The sequence below is a fragment of the Marmota flaviventris genome, chromosome 6 (genome assembly GCF_047511675.1).
Source record: "Marmota flaviventris isolate mMarFla1 chromosome 6, mMarFla1.hap1, whole genome shotgun sequence".
NCBI lineage: Eukaryota > Metazoa > Chordata > Mammalia > Rodentia > Sciuridae > Marmota > Marmota flaviventris.
The window spans coordinates 42,220,016-42,247,099 of record NC_092503.1 but is presented as its reverse complement, the minus strand read 5'-3'; the positions used below and the strand labels follow the sequence as shown (position 1 = coordinate 42,247,099).

The following is a 27,084-nucleotide window of genomic DNA, read 5'->3' as shown; positions in this document are numbered from 1 at the left end:
CTATATTTGCTATAAGTTAAGTAACCAAACTATTTTTAATCTGAACTTATTTCAAAATCAGATATGAATACTTTAATTTTCTCTTAAAGTCATCTTAGAGGTCAGATTTTTACAAATAAGCTGGTCATGCATTAAGCTACTATACTGAATATAATATTTACTACTGATAGTTCAATGTAAAATATTAACAGCAAGTGATTAATTTCAAAGGTTATTGTAAGTATAGGTTCCAGAGTTTTGATTTTAAGATAATTAACAATAAATTGACCACACTAGAGTTTCAAATAAAGCAAAAAAAAAACAGGTTTTAGGAGAACTGTATTAGCAGTTTTTAACTAAATTTGAATGTATATTTAATAACAATTACTATATAATATTTAAATTGTTAAAATAATAAATTCTAGGGGCTGAGGATGTGGCTCAGTGGTTGAATGCTTGCCTACCATGTGTGAGGCACTGGGTTTGATCTTCAGCACCACATAAAAATAAATTAAATAAAGGTATTGTGTCCATTTCTGACTAAAAATATTAAAATATAGTAATAATCTATCTATAGCCTCTAACTAAAACTTAATTTATAGTTTGATATAATAAAAATTATTAATATTGAATAATACCATAATTCTTTCCCCACAAGATATGCAGTTTTGTATGTGGAAATAAAATGTCCTAGGAAGAGTTATCCTTTAAAACCTACAGATGGCTGAAAACAAAAATCTTTAAACTGATAATGAAGCTTTAGGCAGGATCAAAAGTTTCTAGGCATTATTTTAATTGATTGGAAGATTTAGCAAATAAATGTTAACCAAGTAATCAAAAAGTACTTGGCAATATGGTAGACATGAAAGCAGAAGAAAACTATACTCCCTTGGGGAGCTAAAGTTTAGTAAAAGAGGAGAAATAAGTCAAATATTAAATCTGCGAGAATAACCATAAAGGCAAGATCCGAATGTGCTAAAGTAATTCATAAAATTAACTTTGCCTTAAAAGATGGGCAGTATTTTTTTATACATAGAAAAAGAAGTGAATGCAGTATTCAAAGCATACAAACCATGTGCAGAGGCAATAAAAAATGTTGTGCTTGAGGTAAATAAGGAATCTAACTTCCTTAGAACATCAGTTAAAGCTGAGGAAGGATGAAAACTAATGTATAAAGGAAAGGTAGAGATGTATTTCAAAAAAGCCACACAAAGGTTCCTAGAATTGTCAATTACTCAAACTGGGAAAAGGGTAGCCAGGCTTTATAAAAATATGTTTCTTTTCTGCGTTAATTATTTCATATTCTTTGATAATCTAAATATATGATTCCTCTTCTAGGCAATAAAGTTAATAAGAATGATGACATTTCATATACTCATCATTAAATTCCCCCACATCTAGCACAGAACATAGCTCATAAGCATTCTGTAATTATTAGGGAAATAAAATAAAATAGGGAAGAGTAATTTTAAAATTATAAGTATTATTCTGCAGTAACCTATAAAAGATACTGCATATCTTAAGCTGCTACACTGAGAAACTCAGATTAGCTTAGATAGGAAAATATGGTCTCAGACTCATAAAGGCAGGTTAGAAAAAAGGCAAAAGAACAACCTCTTAATATGGACTGAATATGTGTCCCAAAGATTCATGAGCTAGAAGTCTGATCTCCAATGGGGTGCTGTTGAGGTGATAGAATAGATAACAGGTGCATCTTGGAGTAAGGTGATTAGGTCAGTGGAGGTGCCACTCTCAAAAGAGATTCATGTAGTTCCCTGTGGGTCCATCTTAGTTCCCACAAAACCCTAGTTTGCTCCCATAAGATCCTGGCTATTATAAAAAGAGTGAGCCTGGCCTCCAAATCCCCTGGTTTCCTGTCCTTCCATATGATTGCTCTCTTCTGCACATGACAGGTTCCCTTTCCATTTTTTTCACCATGCTGTCATGCAGCCAGTGGACTTTTACCGGGTTCCTGGCACCATACTAGGAGTTTAGACTCTCCAGTCATCAGAATCACAAGCCAATTAAACCTTTTTCCTTTTTAAGTTACCCAGCCTCAGGTATTTTGTTGTATCAACAAAAAATAGACTAGGGATAAATAGGGACAAGGGAAGGAGGACAACAAGCATTAATGTCCTCATCTTCCATAGCAGAGATTCAATGAATACTATTTAAAGTTAAATATAATGCTCAAACCTCTTGAACAATGTTCAAGCCTCTTGAAATGTTTTACCTAATATTTTTTTCTTAATCTTCAAAGAATCTCTGGGAAAATAACAACTCCTGGAGTGAAAATTAAAAAAAAGTTTTTTTCAAATTCAGAAATTCTTTCAGTCTCAGGAGGTTTCTTTTCTCTTTTCTATAAAATTCAGTTAGAATTTAAAGTGCCAACTATATTATGATTCCATTTCTATAAAAGAATTTAGTTCTATCCTTCTATTTGTATATGTATAAAAAGATGTCTAGAATAATTTTCTTCAATGTTAATAATGACACTTTGGGAATTAGGATGAATTTCACTTAATTTATCATGCTTAAGTTCTTGTATTGGTTAATTTCTTTAAAATAAAGATAAATTACTGTATGAAAAACAAAGAGAAAATTAAGATGACTTTCAGATTTAAGCAACTGAAGAGATGAATGGGCCACTTAAGGAGATAGAAATGAAAGATTAGTTTTGCTAGTTTTTGTGGAAAGAGGTTTGACAGATCCAAGAATTCAATTTTAGACATGTTAAGTCTGTGATGACCAAGAAATGAATGAATAGAGATGACAAGAGGCAGTTTTTTATGTGACTTGGTGGCTCAGAAGAGAAGTTTGGGTTAGGAATATAAACTGAGGCATCTACCAACATAGGTAGACATATTTAAAGATAAAGGTGAAAAGAATTAGAAGCAAAGTACAGAGAAGAAATGTTCCTGGGCCTAGAACTAATTCCTGAGGATTTTAACATTCAGATGCTGCTTAGAGAATGAGAAGAAAATTGCAGCCATAGGAATATGCAGCATCGCAAAAACAAAGAGAAGATAATTTTTCATACAGAAAAATATGGTCTATTATACTAAATGCTACTGATAGTTTTCATAAAATGAGAATTTGAAAAGAAGAATGCATTAGAGTCATTAATATGGAAATTATAAGTGACCTTGATGTGAGCAGAATGAACAACTCTGTAAGAGTTATAAACTCAAAGCCAAATCAAAATGGAGAAAACAGAGGTGAGCTAGTGAGGACAATTTGTATAGATAAGTGAGAATCAGAAATAAGACAGTGGCTATAGGAAGATATGAAGTCAAGGGCAGTTTCCTTGCATGTGTTTTGTGTTTTCTTTCATTTTAAGATGAAATATGTGAAGGCTTCACACTGATAGGAATGATCCAGTATCAAAGGATAGAATGCAAAAATTAAGGTAGGGGCAAAGGAGAGGGCTAAACAAAAAAAAAAAAAAGAATTCTTCTTGAGTATTAGACATTTACAATGCCAAATTCAGAATTAAATAAAATGATGCTGCTGAAAAGTGAAAAACCACATTTCACTAATCCTCATCTAAACAATGCAATAAACAAGTTGAATCAAACTTATCCTCAATAGTTCTGAGGTAGAGGAAAATAAAAAATGAATGAAATAAGTAATACTAAACCAAGAAATCAAACACATTAATGGGATGGTCTCCTAATTAAGGTATAATTAAAAACACACACAAATATGGTGAGAGTAAGATACAGATAAAAGTACAAAATACACAGAAACACAAGCTTTATATATAACATAATGCTAAGTTCTAAATTATCACTATTAGAACTCAATGACCAATAACATACTGAAATTAGCAGAAAAACTAAATTACCTAACATCAAATGTATTACTCAAATACAACTTAGTTGAAGATTATGGGAATGAACTTCAAAATACAATAAAGACCAATTGATTATCAAAGAAAAACGTATTAAAAGGCAAATAATTAAAATACAAACTTTTCTTCACAAAGTGATGTTGTCATTTTCTGTCTGAACACTGATGTTTTAAACTAGAAATTAACTAGGCAGCATGTGGAAGACTACTGAGATACTAGAAAAAAATGAAGACAAAAATTATTTCACAGTAAAACAGAAAAATGGAACAAGAAAAGATACAGAAATATATGTAGCACTGCTTACTGGTACTATTATTACCACTGTTTTATACCACTTTCTACATGCCAGGCACTGTTTTAAGCACTTTGAATTTATCATATGTAATTCTCCCAACAATTCTATTAGGAAAATAATGCAATTATCCTCCATTTTACAGATGAGTGATGGTGCCCCACCTCACACAACTAGTAAACATCAGGTAGTCAGACTCAAGTCTACATTGCTAACCACCATAACTTACAATTCTACCTATCAAAAATGGGATGGTAAATTTCCGAGGGTAAGACACAATCATTTCATTTAGATATTATGAGAAAGTATACACTATGAAAATTAATAGTATTCCCAGAAGCTTTGAACTGCCTCTTATATTATATAACTTAATAAAAACCTATTAAATCTTTTTTTTTTCAAAAAGGACACTAGAGAAAAAACATAATACAAGGAATGTACAGAAATAAAACAAGAAATTCACTCAGTATATCAATAACACCAGGCAAATACCTATGTCATATTACTACAAAACTCAGAAATATATTTGCTATGTAAAAGGAGATCACATTGAATGGATTTCTTTCCCCTACTTAACCCTCATTGCTGCTTGCTATATAATGTATCTGATGCTATAAACTGAAATTAAAATCTACTATGAAAAAACATTCTGAGATAAAGTGTATACCATCCAAAAAGCTGTAATAACTACAGCTTTTCTACACCTTCTTTGAACCAGAAAGCCCCAAAATGAAGTTATTAATAATTGTTATAATTTAACTACATTATAGGAAGACATATTAGTTTGTTAAATATTTTCAAAGTATATAGAGAATGCCTATTTTGCAACATACAAATATTTAACATAAATATTTGAATATTTTAAATAAAGTATTACAAAATATTTTACAAAAAATATTAACTTTATAATAATGTATTGATATTAATGAATAGTAAAAAATATTAAAGTACAGATCTATAAAATATACTACAATCAGAGAATTCTAATTTTAGAAAAGTAATATCTTTGCTTCTTTTTTTTTTTAACAATTTCTTTCTTTATTTATTTTTATGTGATGCTGAGGATTAAACCCAGGGCCTCGAATGTGCTAAACGAGCACTCTACCGCTGAGCCACAATCCCAGCCCTGCTTTACTTCTTAAGTAGTGCATTATTATTGACTTCTCTCATGCCTGAAAAAATTACTTTACTAGAAGAAAGAGAAAAAAAAAATCATGAACCTATGAAAATGGAAAATTTCCTTAATTCAGCTGTTTCTAAAGGTAGTAATTTGTAGGTGTGAAGCCTATCATATATCTATATACAACCAAAAGTTTGAGAATTTCATAAGTCTATAACCCTACCTACTCTGCTTTATTTCCCACTCGAACATGCTTCATAAAATGTTAAGGAATATGAACTCGACCAGAAATATTTAAATATCAGGAAAAGTAAAGCTGAAGAATAACGATCAACACCAAGAAGCAAAATGTGGGCTTCAAGATAAATCATCTACAACTGGGCCTCTTTCAAAGCTTTATTATGGCAAGAGTCTAATCAAATACCAACACAGGGAAGCCCCAGGTGACTACTGAGTAAACTAAATGAAACAGTCTCCAACATGCTTCTATTAAATTGAGTAAAAGTAGAAAACAAGGTAATAATACAGGACCCAAATTCAGAGAAAGACTATAGTATAAAAAATTGTTATAATTTATCTACATTATAGGAAGACATATTAGTTTATGTTAAATATTTTTTAGGCATATAGAAAGTGCCTATTTTTTGCAACATATAAATATTAAGGATAAATATTTAAATATTTAAAATAAAATATTTAACATAAAATATTAACTTTATAAATAATAATGTATTTATATTCAACTAAAATAAACATTTGAAATAAAATTTAGCACCTTACCTGAGACCAAAGATATGTGATTGTTCATAGTTGAATAATGAACGAATCTTAGCTTCAGAATTCAAAATGATAAGTCTATCAATTATATCCTGGAAGACAGAAAGAATGAGATTATGTTGACTGAAACTATTCAAAGAAAATTACATTAATAAATATTCATTTAGATTTGTGGTTCTCAAATGTGACTTTATACTGGAATTACCTGGGAAATTGTAACAAAGCAAAAACACAAATCATGGAAACTCTGGTCCCAACTCCAGAGGTCTGAATTACCTGGCTTGGGTCTATCTTGGGTACTAGAATTTGTGTTAGTTCCTAAAGTGAATCTGGTGCTCAATCAAAATGGAAAACCACCAATTTATATTGCATTTTGAAACCAGTGAACAATTTATATAGTTAAAATTGCCAAAAATGTGAACTACTTTGAAAAGCAAATACGAAATCTACAAATGTGAAGCATAAAAGGTGAATATAAATGTTCCTTATCTAATAACTGTTGGAACTTTTATTAATAATGATTCTCTGGCTCATGTTAATAAGTGGTTTCCAACACTGGTTAAACAATGGAATCACCTAGTGTTTTAGTAAGCTATTTCACAGCTGTGACTAAAGAACCCAACCAGCACAATTGTACAGGGAGTAAAAGTTTATTTGAGGGTTCACGGTTTCAGAGGTTCAATCCACAGACAGCAGGCTCCATTCTTAGGGGCTCAAGATGAGGCAGGATATCATGGCCAAAGACTGTGACAGAGGGAAGCAGCTCATATAATGATTAGAAGCAGAGAGAAGGGTCTCCACTTGCCAGATAAAAATACATACTCCAAAGCCACACCCACAATGAACCATTTCTCTCAGTCACACCTCACCTGCCTCCAGTTAGCACCCAGCTAATACCATCAGGGATTAATCCAATGATTAGGTTAAAGCTATAACCCAATCATTTCTCCTCCAAACTTTCTTGCGCTAATACATGAGATTTCGGGAAGACACCACATCTAAACCATAACACCCAAAGAACTTAAAAAAAAAAAAAAAGTACATAAGATGCCAGGTTCTACCTAAGACCAACTGAGTAAGACACTATGCCTAGGCTCAAATTTTGACTTAATAGTCTCCAAAGTTCCCCAAGATATTCCAATGTATACCTAGGTCTCAAAACTGTTAAGTCAAGTGCAGAGAGACTCTCATGACCTACGTGCCACTTGTTGTCCCAAACACTGACAATTTTAGCCTACCACAAAATTTTGAACACTTTCTAAAAGCTTTTTCATATGCCCTGCTTTGGTGTATATCTTCAGATTTAGGCCTAAGAAATTTATTCACACAAACATTTGTCTCTCTCGTTGCTCATTTTCCTAACCAAGAAATCTGCTACCCTTCATTGAGTTCAAATTGAGGATATTTCTGTGATCAATATAGCAAAATAAGGAAGGTTTTGCAAGGAAGTAAAGTAAAATTTATTCAGGCCTTTCTGAATGATGATACAAAAACCATATCATCAAATAAATAAGAAGCAAATGAATGAGCTTGTGAGGAGAAGAAAATAATGGGTAACTCAGTCACATTTAAAAAAATACTAATTAAAACATAGTCAAAACTGGATTTTGGGTAAACTTCCCTAGTAAAAATGTATACTTAACATATAGGAAGGCACTTACTATTCTACAATACTTTGTAGAAATTTGTAATTAATACTAAAGCAACATAAGAGTTTAAATCAATAATTACTAATGAACTACATAAAAATGAGAATACTGTGAATTTTAAAAGATGGGATCCAAACAGTATGACAGACACTGACCTATACAACTGAGATTCATATTCCCAGCCGCATAGTCATATTCTTATTATTTGCCCCTCTCCTCAAATCTCTCCACTCTGACTGCCCTGATTTAGCCATAGAATCAGAGTCACAGAACTCTCATTAACTCAACCAGACACGTGGATATTATTACGTAAGATTTAATGGCAAAACTTGTTGCTATGTAGTTCTTCAAATAAGTAGATATTTTTACTAATTAAGAATTACTCTAATTTTTATGAAATGATCAATTATCATCACTATGTTTACCACAGTTAATCTTCACAGAACAATTGAGAACTGATTGTAAATCATGTGTGTCACTAACCTTTTCTACCTGAGGAAAGGCTGCCAGTTAATTTTATGAAAAGTAGTTCCCAAAAGGATTATCATAGATTTGTCTTCATTAGTGGGGTACTAGTATAGGTAGCTGAAATTTCCACAGCTATTTGAACACAAAACTAAGTTCAGACAATTTGATAGCTGGTAACCCCTTGTAACTCTAGGTTCTGGTTATGAACCTAAGTACTAGATACTGTAAGAATAAAAATGATCCAAAGAGACTGTATCTCCAACAAGCTAATGGAAGAGTAGATTGCAGCAATCTATCAATGATAATGCATTTCCAGAGAACAAATGTTACAGTAAATAATTTCTGCTTCGAAGAGGATTACATTGATGTATCACCACTTAGGGAAGAAAACGAAACTCCTGGGAAGCCTGTCTTATGGAGAGCTTCAGTTTCTAAGTACCATAACGTGTGTCAGGAAAGGAAGCAGCTTCCTAAATCAAGAAACAGCTTCCCAGCAATAGGCTAATGAAAGTAAGGCCTGGGACTTGCAAATAGTAATCGGAAACTATCGCTTTTTAAAAGTATCATCAAGCCTGAGAATATGCTTAGTAATATGGCAGGTCAGACTGAGACCAAGCCTAGAAAAACAAATAGAATTCTATATTAATAGATATATATCTATTTATATAGAATGCCTACTCAATTTACAGTGGTCACAAAGGCCATATTTGTACTGACTTCCTTTACTTAGGAAACAGGCAAGTGAAAGGTGAGGAGTAGGTCAATAACAATTCCCCTATAATTCTTGCACCTGCTCTTCTATGAGTGGCATATCATTGGTAAGCCTACGAATAAAATTAAACCAGTCAAAGCCCTTCCTTGGGATTGTTTTAAAGTGGGAAAGTAGAGGAAAACGCCACACTCCTGTTTGAGTTATAGTGAGTTACATAGTGACACTACTCCAAAAAGTTTTTTCTGTGTCCTAACCCCCAGAACCTATGAATGTTAGCCAATTCAAAAAAGGGGGATCTTTGCAGAGATAATTAAGATTCTTAAAATAAGATCATTCTGGATTATCTTTGAAAACTTAAATCCAAGACAACTGTCTTTATTAAAAAAAGCACAGGTGGCACACTTTAGACAGATTTATGGCCACATAACATGGAGGCAGAAAGTAGAGTTGAGCAGCAACAAGACATGAAATGTCTAGAAAAGTCATAGGTCAAAGAGACAAATAAGAATTCTTCCTTGGAGCCTTGGGAGGGAGTATAGCTTTGCTGACACCTTGATGACTTCTGGCCTCCAGACCTCTTCCACCATGATGTTCTGCCTTTGCCTTGAGCCTTGAGGAATGAACTCAGCCTTCTATAGAGTTAGACTACTAAAACTGTGATCCCCTAAATAAACTTTTTATCCTCTAATTGTTCTTGTCAGGTCTTATGGTCACAGTGGCAATAAAGCTGACTAAAGCCCTATCTAACACACCACCATGTCCTTATGCCACTATCAAAGACCTGAAAACTGTGATAGTAACTAAAAATCAATATAAAATTATACATGTTTTAGGGGAAGAATACTTGATGTCATTTACCTTTAACTTACTAAAGTACAATGTGAAAGCTGTTCACAGGGGCTAGAATTTCACAGGATAGTGGATCTAAATACATGAAAAGATAAGGCATACTGTTCTTAAGATCTAAAAAATTTCTTAAAAATTGGGAAGAAAAAGAGCAACACAAACAGAAAAACAGGCCAAAAAATGAAAAATTTACAGAAAGAAAATGTCAATGGCCATAAACACAGGAAAAGAGCCAGGTGTGGGGGTTCATGCCTGTAATCTCAGCAACTCAGGAGACTAAGGAAGAAGGATTACAAGTTCACAGCCAGCAATTTAACAAGATTCGCAGCAATTTAGTGAGACCCTGTCTCAAAATAAAAAATAAAAAGACTAAGAACACACCTCAGTGGTAAAGCACCCTTGGTTCAATCCCTAGTACAAAAATAAATAAATAAATGCAAATAAACACAAGAAAAAATATTCTGTTAATAACAAGAAAAATATAATTGTTGTATTACCTGTCAAATAAATACCTTCTGACCAACCACTGAGCCACATTTCCAGTCCATTTTTTCTTGTTTTATTTTGTTTTTGTTTTTTGTTTTTAATTTTGAGACTGTGTCTCACTAAATTGCTTAAGGCCTTGTTAAACTGCTTAGGGCTTTGCTGAGGCTGACTTTGAACTTGGCATCCTCCTGCCTCAGAGTCCTGAGAGGCTGGGATTACAAGTGTGTACCACTGCAGCCAACAACCACATAATCTTCTTAAACAGCCTACAAAGATGAAGGTACTATACTGTACTGATTGGACAAAATGATTATTCCCAGTGAATGGAAATCCAGCAATGTATGGTATATAATACATATGAATTTACTTTTTAATCTAGTAATCATGCTTCTGGAAACACTGCCCCAAGATACTATGGTAGGCAGAATTCTAAGACAGATTCCAAGATTCTAAGGTTTTAAACACAAAAAAACTAATGTAAAGGGAATTTTGTTGATGTAACTAATGTCCTTAATCAAGTGACTTTGATATGGGAGATTACCTAGGAAGGCCCAATTCTAATCACATGAGCAATTTAAATGCAAAGTTTTCCCAACCTGGTCACAAAATAGGAATTCTGAGAGATTCCAAGAATGAGAGAGATGTGATATAAGGCGAGTTTTCCTATTATGAAATGGAAAGGGCCACAGAACAAAGGCCTGAGATATGCCTCTAGAAAGTAAGAGAAACCCCTGGCAGACAGAGTTAATACCAGACACTTAAACCCTCCTGCATCCACTGACTGAATTCTGCCACAATAATAATAGTTAGGAAGTAAATGTTTGCTCAGAGCCTCTATAGGAGTACTTGGCCTTGCCAACAACTTGATTTTAGCCTTGTAATACTCTAAGCAGAAAACTCAGGCAATTTGTACTGGACTTCTGACTTAGAAAACTATGTGCTAATAAATGGGTGTTTGTTTTACATTGTTAGGTTTGTTAGGAATTTGTTGTACAGGAATAGAAAAGATACAGACACACTTATAAATATAAGCCAGACTAATAATTTTGACATCATTCCTATTAGCAAAACAATGGAAAAAAACCAAGTGTCCACCAATAGGAGACTGGATAAATAAAATATAGCACATCTACACAATAAAGTATTATGTGACTTTTACAGGGGAAAATGGATAAAGAAGAGTTCTAGTTTCTGCTAAGAAATAATCCAAGATATGTAATTATGAGAAAAATGTAAAGGGCAGGTCAGTGTTTAAAGTATGTATTCTTCTGCTTAAAAAAACTTAGAGGGAAATAAAACATATTTTTTAAAAGGACATTAGAAAAAAATAGACCAAAAAACAAATTTCTTACCTATAAAGCAGTGTAAGAATAGCCATGCTCTTTATTTGTGCTGTCCAATATGGTGGCCACTAGCCTATTATATCAGGCAGAGAGCAGGTATTTGAAAATTTGAAATGTGGGTAGCACTTAAAAATAATGATTTTTTATTTTATATAATTTTTATTATTTGAATTTGAATAGAAACTGGGCTAGTAGATATGGTATTAAAGATCAACGTCTACAAGGGGAAGAGGAGGGAGGATTAATACAGAAGCATATTATATACATGTACCTACTTATATATCGAAATTGCATAATGGTTTTTCATAATTTGGTATCTTATTTTAACTACGGCAAGAAAAAAAGAAGTAAAAACTTCTTTAATTCTAAAACAAACCTATTAATTTAGTGGTAAATCAGGCAAAGCAGAGACTTAGAGGCTAACATGGTAGAGGTTTATTTACATCAAATGATTTTTAAATCATGGTATTTTATTTATAAAACCCCAAAGCATATGCTAAGGACAAAGGAATGAAATATGCATTTGTTGACTGTATTTTGTTTTGAAACTATTGCATGTACATTTTACCATACAGCAAATAAATATTTTTGTCCATGTAATAAAAAGCTTAAGAATTAAGACTGTTCATGAAAAAACAAAGACAAGTAAATAAAAAATATCAATACGAATTACTAATTTTTATCTCAATAATGAAAACAAAACAATCTGCTATTTCCCTTCTCTATCTACTGAAATGCACAGAAATAAGGTCAACTCTTAACCATGATGCCTAGGGAAGTTTTTAAGTAACAATTTCTGCCAAAAAGAAAAAAAAGTCTTTGAAGATGGATGATTCTATACCTGAGCCACAAAATGTACAAAAAGAGTCTAGAACATTGTACATAAGAAAGCAATATATTGAACAGTTGGATATGTGCAAATATTCAAAATACTCAACAGCAAAGAAGGAATATCTAAATCAAAAGCAAAAAAAAAGACTGCACTGGATCAAACATATACATAGATAAACCAGAAGTTCATAATAATAACAATAAAGCCTCCTTTTTAGAGATAACTATACCACCAATCATTACTCTGAAAATTAACAAACAGTCAAGAAGTTATTCTGTCTTCCAGAAATAACTGCATTTCAGGGTTACCTTTACTAAACCTTTTGTTAAAGAATTTTATTTAAATTTAAAAAAAGAATTAGAATCACCACTTCACACCTGCTAATGAAGCAATGAATCAGTGAAACACAAAAAGAACAAACCAGTTTCTCCAATAAATCAATAGTGTGGAAACAAAAAGGGAGGGAAAGCTGTTTAGAATAAGAGAAATTTAGAAGACAAGAAGACTGAGTATACATATGGTCCTTGTTTAGATCATGACTTAACCAACTGTAAAAAAAAATAACTTTAAGACAATGACAGAAGCTTCTATATGGATTACATATTAGATACTATCAAGAGATTATAGCCAGTATTTTGAGATGATAATGCCATTAGGATTTATGGTGGTAATTCAAATCAAAGTAAAAACAAAAAGGTCCTTATCAGTGACACATACTAAATTATTTACTGGCAAACTGACATTATGCGTGGAATACCTAATTCAGGAGACAAAACCAGAAGTAAAAAGGAAGAAACTGGAAAAGAGGCAGAATTTTCATAAAAACTAAAATTTAGTGATAAGTATATGAGTTCATTATACTGTTTTTTTTTTTTTAATGCAAGCTTGAAAATGCCCACAATAGAAAGGAAATAGCCTCCATGTGTGCACAAATGCATACACATACACACACACACTCACACACATACAACCAGACTACATCCGGTTTCCACACTACTTCTGCTTAGTATGAGGATAACTTATAAGCTGAGACTGAAAGAAAAGTCAGTTAGGGTCTCACTTAAGTACTCTAGAAAAGAAATGGGGGTCTGAACTAAGGTGGTCTTAATAGGAATGGGGAAAAAAGGTATTGGAAAGATGAAGTTTATGAAGATGGTGATTTATTGCATTTATAGAGGAAAGTCAGCAACAACTTCCAGGTTTCTCGCTTGTTTAATTGTATACATGATGGTGTCATATACTAATATAAGAAAACAGAAAATGGAATTGATTTAGGAAAGAAAAACTCTACATTCTGTTGTAGAAATCATTAAGCCCAAGAGTCCAATGAATTTTCCAGATGCCCATTATCTAGGGGAATCAAAGTACAGATCTAGGAGGAAAGTTATAGATAAAAGTCATAGAGTTGTCAATATTCAAGTGAAGCCATGAAACTCAATGAAATCATTCTAGAGGATATGTGACAAACAGAAGAAGAGAAGTACAGAAAAGACCAGAGAAAGTGGGAGAAGTAGAAGTAAACATTGCCATATCCAGGGGAGAGGAGAATGACAATAAGGAGTGAATAAAATATATTAAATGATGCAAAGTAGTAAATTGAGTTAAAGGAATGGGGAGTTTCCCTGGGATTAGGGAATTAAATATTTATTGATTTTTGGCAGAAATATTTCAGTTAGGCAGTCAGACAAGATGCCAGATTACAGTGGCTTCTTCAATCCATAGAAGAGAAAAAAGTACCAACTTCAAGTACAAATGATTTTTCAGGAAAGAAAGCAAACCACAGGGTGGTAACTATAAGAAGATAAAGATCAAGGGAGTTGTTACTTTTAGTTGGAAAATCTATATGCATTTAAAAGATGATGGAAAGCAATGATTTTTCTACAGTGTTGAAACATAGTGCTTTTGGGAGCAGTGAAGTAATAAAACTATTTTCAGTTAAATTTCTTAAGGCTAAATAGAAGACAAATTCTTCCATAAGTGAAAAGATAAATTTGAATATACACTAAATAAGAAAATAAACATTCATGCCATTGCTCTACATTAAATAAGAAAACTCATGGATACCTGTTTCCTTAATCCATTTCTTTAAAGCCAATAATATTGAGAATAATTATTTTAATAACTGTTTACAGGATGTCTATCTCTGCTAGATTCTATTGACAATATATCCCTCTTTCCTTCAATTACTCCAATGCTGTGATAGAGACCAGTATATAAATGGCTAACTATATAAACTACTTAAGAAGCATCAAGAGATAAAATTTAAGCATAAGAGGAAACTGGAAAACTTCAAGAAAACAACAGGAGCTAGATAAAACTTTAATGATACAAGTGTCTCTTTCATTTCACATAAGTTATCAAAAAATTTCCCTAAAAAAAGTTTTTTAAAGTTCAAATATTTAGGATTAGTAAAGGTTAAGAGTATTCAAAAGAACAAAACTGTGTTTAAAATATGGGACAAAATGATTAGAAAAAAAAGTATTAATTACTAATGGAATTTCAGTATCAAATAATAATTTATCCATGTTTATATGCATATATTTACATTTATGTGTTTAATTCATAAATGTACCCCAAAGATAAATATACTTTAAAGATTAAATTAACTTTATGAGTATAAAACAAGTCTCAAATTAAATAAATATGTATATACTGCCCTCATGGGGCAATAATATATAGTCCATTAAAATATAAGTAGAAAATGCATTGGACTCCTTGGATATAATTTATTCCTAATTATCCTAGCCAATGAAGGAGCAGTACTGTATGACTAATAACATAATGAATCATCTAAAACTCATTTCTACATAGATTTCTGCTTAGATTAAATCACTTTCCTGGTAGAGGAGAAACAGCCCTGTATTCTGATGCAGTAAAGTGGCCTGGATTAGATCTCTACTCATGATAATTAAAAAATGTATAATCCTTGGTTATAAATAATCAAATTAGCCTTTAAATGCCATAAACAGTGGTTTATTTTTTTTTCTTCTTTTTTGGCCAAATCACAATTAAAAGAAAGTGACTTACAATTACACATGTTGGGACTTCACGAAGAGAATATTCCACTTTGTTGGGAAGCTCTTGATTGCCTACGAGCTCATATACAGCAGGATAGGATAACAAGTTTACCAGTGCTAGGAAAGACTTACAGAGAGGGGAGAAAAGAGTCATTTGAATGGTTCTTTTGTTTTTTCCAACAATATCCAAGTAAAGAGTCAAATGTTATATTTGTTTCATTATGAAGGCTAATTTTTTTAAAAAATTAATTAATCTACATCAACATAGCACACTTATATATAAGCACAAAACATTTAATAATCTAGCATTGAAGATGCATAATACTACAACTATTACAGAACATATAGAAGAGTTAGAAAACATTTTAAAATGTTATACATCTCTTAAAAATTTCGTTCTAACAAAAAAATGAAATTACCCATGTCTGTCATTCTTCATATTACTATATCTGATAGTCAAGAAAATAAGAATTAGAAACTCTAGGCAAGACAATACACCCTGTATTTTCTTGCCCTCATTCATAAGATCATCTTTTAATACATCCACTAGAAATCCAACTAGTCTATACATTGTAGTTAATTTTAAAAAGTCATGGCTTTTCCTATCAAAACAACCTCATTTTTCTAGTACAATCTTACCAAGATAAACCATGAAACTTTTTTTAATGTTTATTTTTTAGTTATAGTTGGACACAATACCTTTATTTCACTTATTTATTTTTATGTGGTACTTAGGCTTGAACCCAGGGTCTCGCATGTGCGAGGCGAGCGCTCTACAGCTGAGCCACAACCCCAGCCGCTCCATGAAACTTTTAAGCATCTCACTTTGTTTAATCCACTTAAAAGCAAATAAGAGTATTTTTCAGGTAAATTTCATTCTTTGGCTTCCCAACTCAAAAGCATACAGTCAGTGATTGTCCATCCCCAACACCAAGGTTAAACTCCTCAGTTTGACATTCAAGGCACTTTACCCAGTAATTGACATCTTTCTTCTCTTCCATCTCAAAATCCTCATTCCATTACTCCCCAGCTTGAAGTCAACACTTCAATCAAATATGCCTTCAGCCTCCTCTTAACTGAATGCCACCTCAAAATACTTTTTTTACTCATACTAACAAGTTCCTCCTACCACTTCACTTAGTTTTCAAGGTTCTCACTATATCTTGTCCTAAGACTTTCCAATTAACTCCATCTACTTCTAGAAGTTTCTTTACTTTGTCAATACTCACATCTTTGGCTTGTATAATATTAATCGTATTTATTTGTAGTTATTAAGTGTTCTACTTAATAGTTAACATTTTTAAACAATTTCCACTAAACTTAGAAAATTAAAAAGAACACAACTCAATGTCTCACCTAATACCTGTAAAACTTAAGTTACCAAATAAATGGCTGGAACAAAGACACATACTCAGAAGAGTGATGGCAGAACTACTCCATAATTTCTTATTTTCAGATTAAAATTACTCATTGCAAAACATAATATAATCTTTTATTTAACATTTTATTTATTTTATTTATTTTATTTTATTTATTTTATATAACCATTCCACAGTCTTGTTTTAAAACCTGGAAAGAAGAGTTTATTTTATATCTCTTCCCTTATACTAAATGCAATGTTACTTAACAAATAATGGTGCTTATATGGTGAATGTATTCAGTTCTAAAGGGATTAAAACAAATACTATTTCTGAATAAAATATGAATTTACACTAAAATTTTTTAAGTATCCATATTTTTCCCAATAATGTCGTATTCCTTAAAATAAAGATGGAACTTCTAACCAACATGGAAAAAAACATAATCTATGACTTAAAGTATCTGGATAGCTATAAAATTGTCAACATAAAAACTTAGTTGTCATTTAAAGTTAGTTTACTACTCTAAAAGTATGCACTAAAGAAAAAGCTGATTATCAAGGAAAGAATGTTTAGGGATTACGTGTATTAAACACATATAAAATCAATTTGCAAGGAATCTAAAGGGTTCATGGCCTTAGGAAACCACTACATAAATTAATCACCAGGTATTGACTAGAAAGATGATTAATGAAACAGATTTCAAAACAGCTTGACTTTAATTCAACTCAATGTTATCATGAAAATATAAACTAAAAGAACAACCTAAAATGCTTTATAATTTGGATATGCAAACATTTTTCATATTGTTCTTAATATGAATCCAGCAATATTTAGATACTATTATAAATAAATATTTTTAAGTTTAAAAATGGCTTTTCTAACTATAACAATAACGTATCACAAAAAAACTTTTAATAAATGTCCATTGTGATAGAACAAGCCATACAGTTTTTATATAACACGTGTATCATAATACATTAAGGGTTTCTGTATTATTTATATATGAACAACTCCATCTGTATTTAGAGAACCCTCTTCTCTTAAGAAATGAAACAATTTGGACCACATATATAATTATGTTAACTTCTGATATTCTAAACAAATTGACAAAAATAATTCAATAAATGTATTTAAACCAAAATAACCTTAACAGAATTTTAAAGAGATTCGAAAAGACTTCAGCAGCTTATCTCTAGAAGAAACAAATCCATTTCTTACATGCTAAGCATTTTTAAAAACAAAAGCATACTGCAAAACTGGTATATATTAAGCAGTTCTACAACTAAAACTTTTACAATTACATTAGTTTCCCACAAAAATACATTAAAAAGTACTGCTAGTGTCAGACATTAATTAGCTTAAAATTTGTATTAGCTTAAAACAGAAATCTACTCATGACTGTTTTGAAGAAATGAATATGTTCTGTACAATAATAAGGAAACAAATGGGAGGTCAAATACTTAATACAGTTTAAGACTAAAACATAAAAGTAATCATGTAAAGCCACAAATTTTCCTTGCATTAAAAATATTTCAGGGTGATTTGATCATCTATTCACTTATTTATTCATTCAGAATACTTTTACTCCAGAAGATTATCACTAGTTATGCAAGATGCTAATAATAAAACATATGAGTAAACGAATACTCCTTGTCCTCAAGGACTCACAGTGTAGTGTAGGACAAATACACTGTCAGATCATTTCAATCAGTGTCTTAAACAGCCCTATGGTACTGTACAACAGAGAGGGGTGGTGGGTTATCAGAAGGATGACACTGCATAGCAAAGTAAAGAGAGGTGAGAAAGATGGCTACAGAGGGAGTAGGCTGGCTCCAGAGATGTGGCTATTTAATTATCTTTATCCTCTATGAAAAGAGGAACTAACAACTGTTTTCAGAAAAGAAGTGAAAAGTATGTTTTACTTTTTGGATAGAAAGTTCTAAAGGAAATGATTTTGATAGTACTCAGAAAGTAGCTCAAAGAGGTAATTTCAAGGCTAGTGGGTGTAACTCCATGGTAGAGCATATGTTTAACATGCATGAGGCCCTTAGGCCAGTACAAAAATAAAATAATAATAATCTCAGAAGAAAAGAAGTGAGAGTGTAACAAGAGTACAATTCATGCTTTCCTGCATGAACCTAATGCACCACCACTGGTACAGTGGTTCAGTTCAGTTATATGTATCTTTAAAGAAATTTGCCATCTTTAATTGTTAAACTAAGGGCATAAATGCTACTTTTCACTTATTGGTCTTTTACATCTGTGGGATCTTCATTCACACCACTTTCATTATTGATACTCAAAATTTTGGATCTTTCCCTGATTAATCTAGTGAGGATTTATTTCAAAGAACTGACTTTTGGTTTTGTTACATTCTCTAGTTTGTCTTTGTTCTGTTTCATTGATTTCTGCTCTAATCTTTATTACTGCTTTCTGCTTTTGCTTTGGGGGTACTTGTTCTTTTTCTAGTTTCCTTGAGTAGAGACTTCAGTCATTAATTTTAGATCTTTCTTATTTTCTAATATAAATATTAAAGCTAAAAATATCACTCTTAACACCTACATCCAAAAATTTTGATACACTAAATTTCCATCCAGTTTGAAATATTTCCCAGTGTCCTTAGTAACTTTCACTATGACGGCCTGTTATTCAGAAGTATGATGTTTAATTTCCAATTTTTCTAGTTTCTAGTTTCTGACTTTTTATAATTCTATTATTGTCATAGAATGTACTTTTTATTATTCCAACCATCTTAATTTAGACTTCCATTTAGCTCATGAACAACTGAATCTTTCTTTTCCCCCTCTCTGATCTCACATTTTATCATTTCTATTAGCTTAAGTTCACTCTTTCTTCTGCCATATTTAAATCTTCTGTTAAATGCACCTGAAAATTTTTGTTTCACACAAGATTTTTAGTTTAATAATTTCTATCTGGCTCTTTTATATAGTTGTTGTTTATCAGTGATTTCTACTTCATTCATTCATTGTATGCATATTTTCCTTCATATTCCATTTCTAATAAATGCTAAAAATCTTTGTAAAATAATTCCAAACTCTTCATTTCACCATTATGTCTTAGTTGCTTTTTATTTTAAGTATAAGTCATATTTTCCTTTTCCTTCAAACATCTAATAATTTGGGGTTGTATCTCAGGCATCATGTGAATATATTAAATTCATTACACAGATTCTGGATTGGTTAAATTCCCTAAAGAAAATGTAGGTTTTTTTAATTTGTTGTTTTGTTTTAACTTAGCAGTTAATGTTGGCTGGACTCAACCTCTAAACTCTTACATCTTTGGTAGGCATGATCTGCAATCTCTACAAAATTAGAAATTCACGCTTACTTTAAAGTATAGGGGTTAGCCTGTGTTTAATTCATTTTTTAAGGGTTAGGCTACATATCTCAGAAAGAAAATATATGTACAGAGTTTGAAGTGGCATCTACATGGCATAATCTTTCCCAGGGAACCACCTCCATTTCCCAGCTGCTTTGTAGGGCTAAAATGTGTATTCTGGTTCTTTAGGGGTTTTAGTCTATATTTCTATCTATGGAGTATCAACTGGTATTTGTCCTCAAGCAAAAATCTGATAAATCCAGAGAGTCAAGTAGTACCATCCATACACTGACTCTCTTTCATTTTCTGCCTATTTATTCATCACTGCAATACTTTTAACCATTCTATTTTAAATTATTTTTTCTAGAATTTATAGTTTTTACAGAAGTGAAATAGTCTACCAGTCTAGAAAGAGGGATTTCTGAAATGTTGGGTTTTTCTTTTTTTATATATCTAATTTTGTGACAACCTTTGGAAAAAATAATCCACATTCCCATAAAGTCAATTTAGGAATCATCTTCATCTAAATAAAATGAATATGTTAATGTAAAAAAGTCATTTAATTATACAGAACACTACATGGGTGTTAAACTTTTTTTCTGCCACATTATTCTAAATGATAGCATCTTCTCTCTGCCCACCAAATAATAATGACAAATAATCATGAAAATGTTTTATTATATTCAAGCCTATGGCCAAAAAGCTTCTTGGATTTTTGTTTTCATTACTTGGATTTTGTTTGTTTGGGGATCTGTTTCTTCATAACATGACTGGTGCATTATTACTCCTTTTAAGGGAAAGAACTCTAATAAAAATAATATGAAAAAAAGTAAGTTGAAAATGTTATTACCAAGAAATATTGGTATTTCTATTGTTCACTAAATTTATTTTGAAAAAATGAAAAAAAAATAGATATGAAAAAGAGGGGAAGACATATTAGGGAAGTATTCTGATTACAACTAAACATAGATAAAGCCTGAATGAAGTCATTTCTGTAAGATACATTTCAAATATGTATATTATTTGTTCAATAACTTCTTACCTTTTGACAGCTTCGGTCAATAGGATCCACTGGAGTAGATCTGGGATGGGTTACCCTAACATCATCTCTTCCACATTCCAGAGTGGACCATAATTCAGTTATAAGTGCACTAATAAACCCTAGGAAGAATTATTAATTCATGTCATATTTATAGTATAATATTTCCTATGGAAGAAAGATAATCATCTCTGTGAAAGACTGGTCCACTCTCACAGAAGATACATACTTGCTTATTCTATAAGAAATAATCTCCACTCTTGATAAAAATGATATCTGCTATTGTCAGTATATTTTTATGACACCAACACCATAAAAATCTTCAATGAAAAAATTCTGAAAAACTATTTTTCTAAATGACTGCTGAATCTGAGTTAAAGCTTTCATCCTTAGCCAATAACAGCTCTGTTTTTCTTTTTAAAAATTATAAGATTTATACTTTCCTCTGAAAGGCTGTGTGCTTTGGTATGAAGGGAGAGAAAAGAACGTATAAGGAAACAGGGTAGGCATCAAAAGAACATAAGTATGTTTTTTGGCAATTTCAATTCCAAAATTAGAAAAAGTTTGCATTTCATATAACTTTTGCTTCAATACAGACATGGCACCAGAAAAGAGAAAGAGAGAAAGGGGGGGATCCTTTCATCGTGACAAAATATAAACCCCAAAAGCACTCCCCCAATGACCTACATACTCCAGCCACACCCCACCTGCTTTCAGCTACCACTCAGTTAATCCCTATCAAGGGATTAATGCACTGATTTAGTTAAGTCCTTCATAACACATAATTTCATCTCTAAACCTTCTTGCATGTCTCACACATAAACTTTTGAGGGACACCAAACCATACTGCTATGGTTTAGACATGTGGCATCCTCCACATATCTAAACCATGCGGCTACGATTTAGATATGTGGTATCTCCAAAAAGTTAAATGATAGGAGGTGTGGTGTGGCTGGAGCAGGTAGATCATCAAGGGCATGCCTTTGGATTTTATATTTTGTCATAATGAAGGAAACTCCCTCTCCCTTTCCCCCTTTTCTCACCCCTTCCTGGTGCCATGCACCCAGTTGCTTTTCTCTGCAACTTTTTTCCACCATGATGTCCTGCCTTACTGTAGGCCCTGAGGAACAGAATCAGTCATCTATGGACTGACAGCTCTGAAACCATGAACCCCAAAATAAACATTTCTTCCTCTAATTGTTCTTGTTGGGTCTTTTGGTCACAGCAAAAGTTAAACAGTCTTTAAATACTTCTCATGTCTAATACTATATAACTAAATGAAAATGAATGCTAAACTTGATTATTGAATTCCTCCATGAAAAATCAAATCATATAGAAAAAGTAAAAACATCTAATTATAATCTCAGTAAGCTCATAATATTTGAATAGTAAGAGTATTCTCCTATAACAGAAAAATGCAGGCTCTTAAAACAAAAATACAAGGGTTAAAATTTTAAATCCGCCAGTTAATGCTTGCCTACCATGTATGGGGCACTGGGTTCAATCCTCACAATCCTCAGCACCACATAAAAATAAACAGAATAAAGACATTCTGTCCGTCTATAACCACAAATAAATAAATATTTTTTTAAAGCTTGATAATTTGATGATACAAGGTTCAGAAGCTATAATGGCTTGACCAAGAATAAGATTAGAAATTGAATCTAGACTTCAAATGCTTCAATTAATTTGCTTTTATGTACTATATACCACATGAATTTTATTCTAAGAAGAAAACACACGTAGTTCAGTTTAGGATACTTATTGTCCAAAAACATGTTTCATTATACAAGTAGCACAAATTACTTCAGCCAAAAAAATAAATTAAAATGTACTATAAGAAATATATATTCATTTAAGGAGAGATTCAATAGTGATCACTGATGTCATGATTCATCAACTCTAAGATTTAAAAATACAATCAGTATCTCTATTAGGAATTATACCTTATTCAGTGCTCAGAGTAAACCTTAACATATGACACATTAAGTTCCCAGTGTTTTAACTTCTTACAAATCCAACTGATATTGAATAATACTGATTGTAAACTCCAAAGTTAGTGTGTAGGCTGAGTGATTAGAAATGCTTTCAAAGGGGGAAGAAAAGGCATAAGGAAATGGTATGTATGTATGATAGTCATTATAAATAAATGTGAATTTGGACATACATATAAGCCACTGAAAATGAGCCTTAGAGAATCTTGTCAGATGGGACTGTATCCAAAAGAGGATGATATCCTGGCTCATAAAATGATGACAGATTCTTAAAGCATCAAGTATATTTCAGTTTAGTTCATTAAATATCACTGCTTTAAGAAAAAAGTACAAGGATGTATACATTTCATACAAAAAAAAATTCTCAGTGGAATTTCATTAAAAAAGGAAATACAATAAGGAAATCCTGTAAGTTCAATATAAGGCTTAACTTGGATAAAAGAACTTATGAGTAAATATCCTGATATTTGATCATACCAGTTAAATTTTCAGTTTTCTTGCTCATTCTAAATAACTATACTTTTAATTAAAACAAAACACTTACCTGAATTTTGTAGTGCTACTGCACCTGCTGCTGTTGATGCCACTTGTGTAACCAAAACTCCATAGCCAAACTTTTTCTGCCTACTTATCTAACAAGTAAATAAGACAGCAATAAGATGCAAAAAAAAAAAAAATCATGCTAATGTTTCATTCATACATATTATATACAGAGTTACTGTTTTTATTAATAGGAATATCAAATATTCCTTCAAGACGATAACAGCAGGAAAAAAATCAAAACACTACACAAAAATGAGTCTTTACTATTTTGACAATCTTATTTCAGATCTGCATTCTGCTCCTAACTCTATAACCTTCAACAAGTCACTTACCTTTTTTGACCTAAGTCTCCTCAAACATAAAATAAGAAACAAACCAGATGAAAAGTGAGAGTGCCTCCAACTCTAAATTTTATTGCCCTATTATTACTTTTTCAGTTGGTTCCTCAATAAATGTCCTTATTAATAAACCTCTATTGACTTCCAGTTTCATCATGCTTTTAAGCCATCTAACAACTTAGATTTCTTCTTAAAATGACAATTATTTTTAGAGGCACTATTCCTAAAGAAGGGAATAAACAAAGAGAGTCCCAGTTGTTAATATACCAGTTTCTAATAGAGCACTGTAAAAATTCTCAAATAATTTGCCTTACAAATATTATATATGTATTCAGGGTACAGTGCCAAAGTATATATAAATTGCTTAGCATAAATCAGAATAAAAAATAGAGAAATATATTACAATATGAACTCTGCCTCAGACTGGTTAAAGTCACGTGGTTTATAAAATGTCTGACTTCTGAACAGCTACCATTAAGAGTTTATATATTCTAAACATTTCACTGAACATATCTGTTTTTAATCTCAGACTTTTAAAATACAAACTGTACTCTCAGTTTTAAGGGCAAAAAAGTACAAATTAGGAACTAAAAACTAAACATGGGGAAAATAAGGCTTATTTCTCAAATTTTCTGTTGCCATGTCTTTATAAGTTTGTCTTTCTTTTCTATCTTTATTAGTCACATTTCCCATTTTCCTTAATTCATAGTCCAATGTTCAATAAAAGAGGAATCATGCACTGGATGAAGACAGCATTGAAGCACAGATATAACTAAATTCTCTATACTAGAAGTTCATTTCAATAAAACAAAATAAAATCATGTATCTACACATATAAACCTAATAACATGAGACCATGAACCAATATAGATACATTTTATCCACCAAATGTAATCAGGGAAATTCATTCAGAAATTACTTGTTTTTCATGTGTACAGACAACAAAAGATTGAAATATTTGTTTTCTTATAGATTTAAACAAAAGCAGAAAATTAGAATTAAATACAGTAAGAAGGGGGAAAAAACAGGCATTAAGCAATCTAATAATGTCAAACACCACAGCTGCCACAAGACAGAGAAGGAAAACACTTTTACACTGGTAACAACAGAAATTACACTTGATCTTAGCCAGAAGGCCAAGAAATAACAGAGAAAAACACTTAAAAGCAATAAAGCACCAATTTAAAAAAAGCAGTAAGTAAATAGAAGGAAGATCGGTAGAATACAGATAGGGGAAGAAGTGGAGGAAAAGAGGAAATACAGAGCACTGAAAGAGAGCAAAATATATTCCATGTATGTATGATTGTGTCAAAGTGAATCCTCTATTATATAAACTACAATGCTCTAATAAAAACATTTAAAATAAAAAAACATACCTAGGATCCTAAAAAGACCATATCTCTAGGAATATATACTCAAAAGAAAACTGAATACAATTCAGTGGCCTCTGACTATCTGATTAAAGATTAGCTCATATTGTAAATTTTATTTAACAATAGAATATAATCCCTCTACCTAGGTACATGTATGACTGCACATATGGTGCAATGCTACATCATGTACAACGAGAGAAATGAAAAGTTGTGCTGCAATTGTGTACAATGACTCAAAGGCATTCTGCTATCATATATACTCAGTTAAAATTAATTAAAAACATATAATCCTTCTATAAATAATTTTGTGTCTTTTTAAACACTGAAGCATAAACATTCAAACATACATATAGATTCAAGTTTTTTTTCCTCTAGAAGTTATACCCAGTTTCAGTACATACAGATGTTTGATATCATATTTATAAAAACAGCAAGATGATGAACTGAATTTTTAAATTCCATCTGGCTGTTTGCAATTCTGTAAACACAGTCACAGACACTAATATCAACTCTCTAATGCTTTCCTAAAAACAATATCAAGTATTATGATGCTATATGGCTTTTCAATTGAGACTTAATAACCTCTCCCTGCACAGAAAACAGAATGATGCTCTTAATGGCTTTTAAACAACAAAAATTCCTTTTTTCTGTGACAGATGGTAATACATACCTGTAGGTTTTTTGCATATCGGTTGAACATAAATGTCACACATTCATTGATGGAACCTGTTCTTTGAAGAAGTAGTAATCCTTTGGGAGTGGCAGCAAAATTTAATAAATCATCTAACAAATTCTCTTCCCAAGCCATACTGAAACAGGTAAAAGAAAGATAGAGCTTTTTTTAGTACACTCAACTGAAAAGAAAGATGATAGCCAATAAATAAATTTATGGATACACAAATGGTAGCTAACTACTCAATAGATATTTTTAAGTAGAACTGAAACAATGGTTTCTTAGATGGTGATTTCTTTTATTCCTATATCTTCTATACCAATAATTTTCTTTCACTGAATTAAATATTAACTCCATATGTCAGCATTTCTATTCCACCACTTCTCTCATCCATGCCTTAGGTTTATTCTACTCTCCCATTATGATTCTGCTCTTTCTGGAATCTCTAAGCCTTGACTCTCCATTATTTCTGTACTTTCTATTCATTATAAAGTTCTGTTTTCTGACTTTCTAAAGCATATTTTCTACATTATCATTTTATTTTCATAGGTTTTTATTTTATTTGGGGGAAATGTCAATTTTTTTCTCAGTACACACCTATAAGAAAGACTAACTATTTTCTCCTCAGAAAAAATTGAAAAAAAAAAAATTGAAAGGATCCCTAAAGAAAAGAAAAAAATTGGAAAAGCACTGAACTTCATGTATATACATACACACATATAAAATTATTTGTCAACTAAAATTTTTAAAAGATAGGATTTAGAATTTTCTGGAATTGGGGATGGGGTTGTGACACATGTGAGGCCCTGGGTTTGATCCTCAGCACCACATAAAAATAAATAAACATATAAATGTATTGTTTAAAAAATGATAATAATTTTCTAGAATTGATAAAATACTTTAAGAACCAGAAATGATATATTTAAATCACAGAAATTAGGCAAACATCAAAACAATTTTTAAAAGGCCATTAGAGAAATGATTAACTTACATTATCTAAAAACAAGGGGTTATATCAGTTACCATAAATTCCAGAAAACAATAAAGTAA

The 27,084-nt window shown here is 31.6% G+C and overlaps 1 protein-coding gene across 1 annotated transcript in view; it reads right to left on the bottom strand.

Moving 5' to 3' along the window:
• Positions 1-27,084, bottom strand: part of Tbc1d32 (TBC1 domain family member 32) — a 178,816-nt gene that overhangs the window by 81,165 nt on the left and 70,567 nt on the right. The window contains exons 19-23 of the mRNA XM_027953067.2: positions 26,032-26,170; positions 23,652-23,739; positions 21,117-21,235; positions 15,385-15,501; positions 6,025-6,113 (exon numbers count right to left, since the gene is read on the bottom strand). Of these exons, the coding sequence (XP_027808868.2) occupies positions 6,025-6,113; positions 15,385-15,501; positions 21,117-21,235; positions 23,652-23,739; positions 26,032-26,170 (552 nt within the window). The remainder of the gene's footprint in view (positions 1-6,024; positions 6,114-15,384; positions 15,502-21,116; positions 21,236-23,651; positions 23,740-26,031; positions 26,171-27,084) is intronic.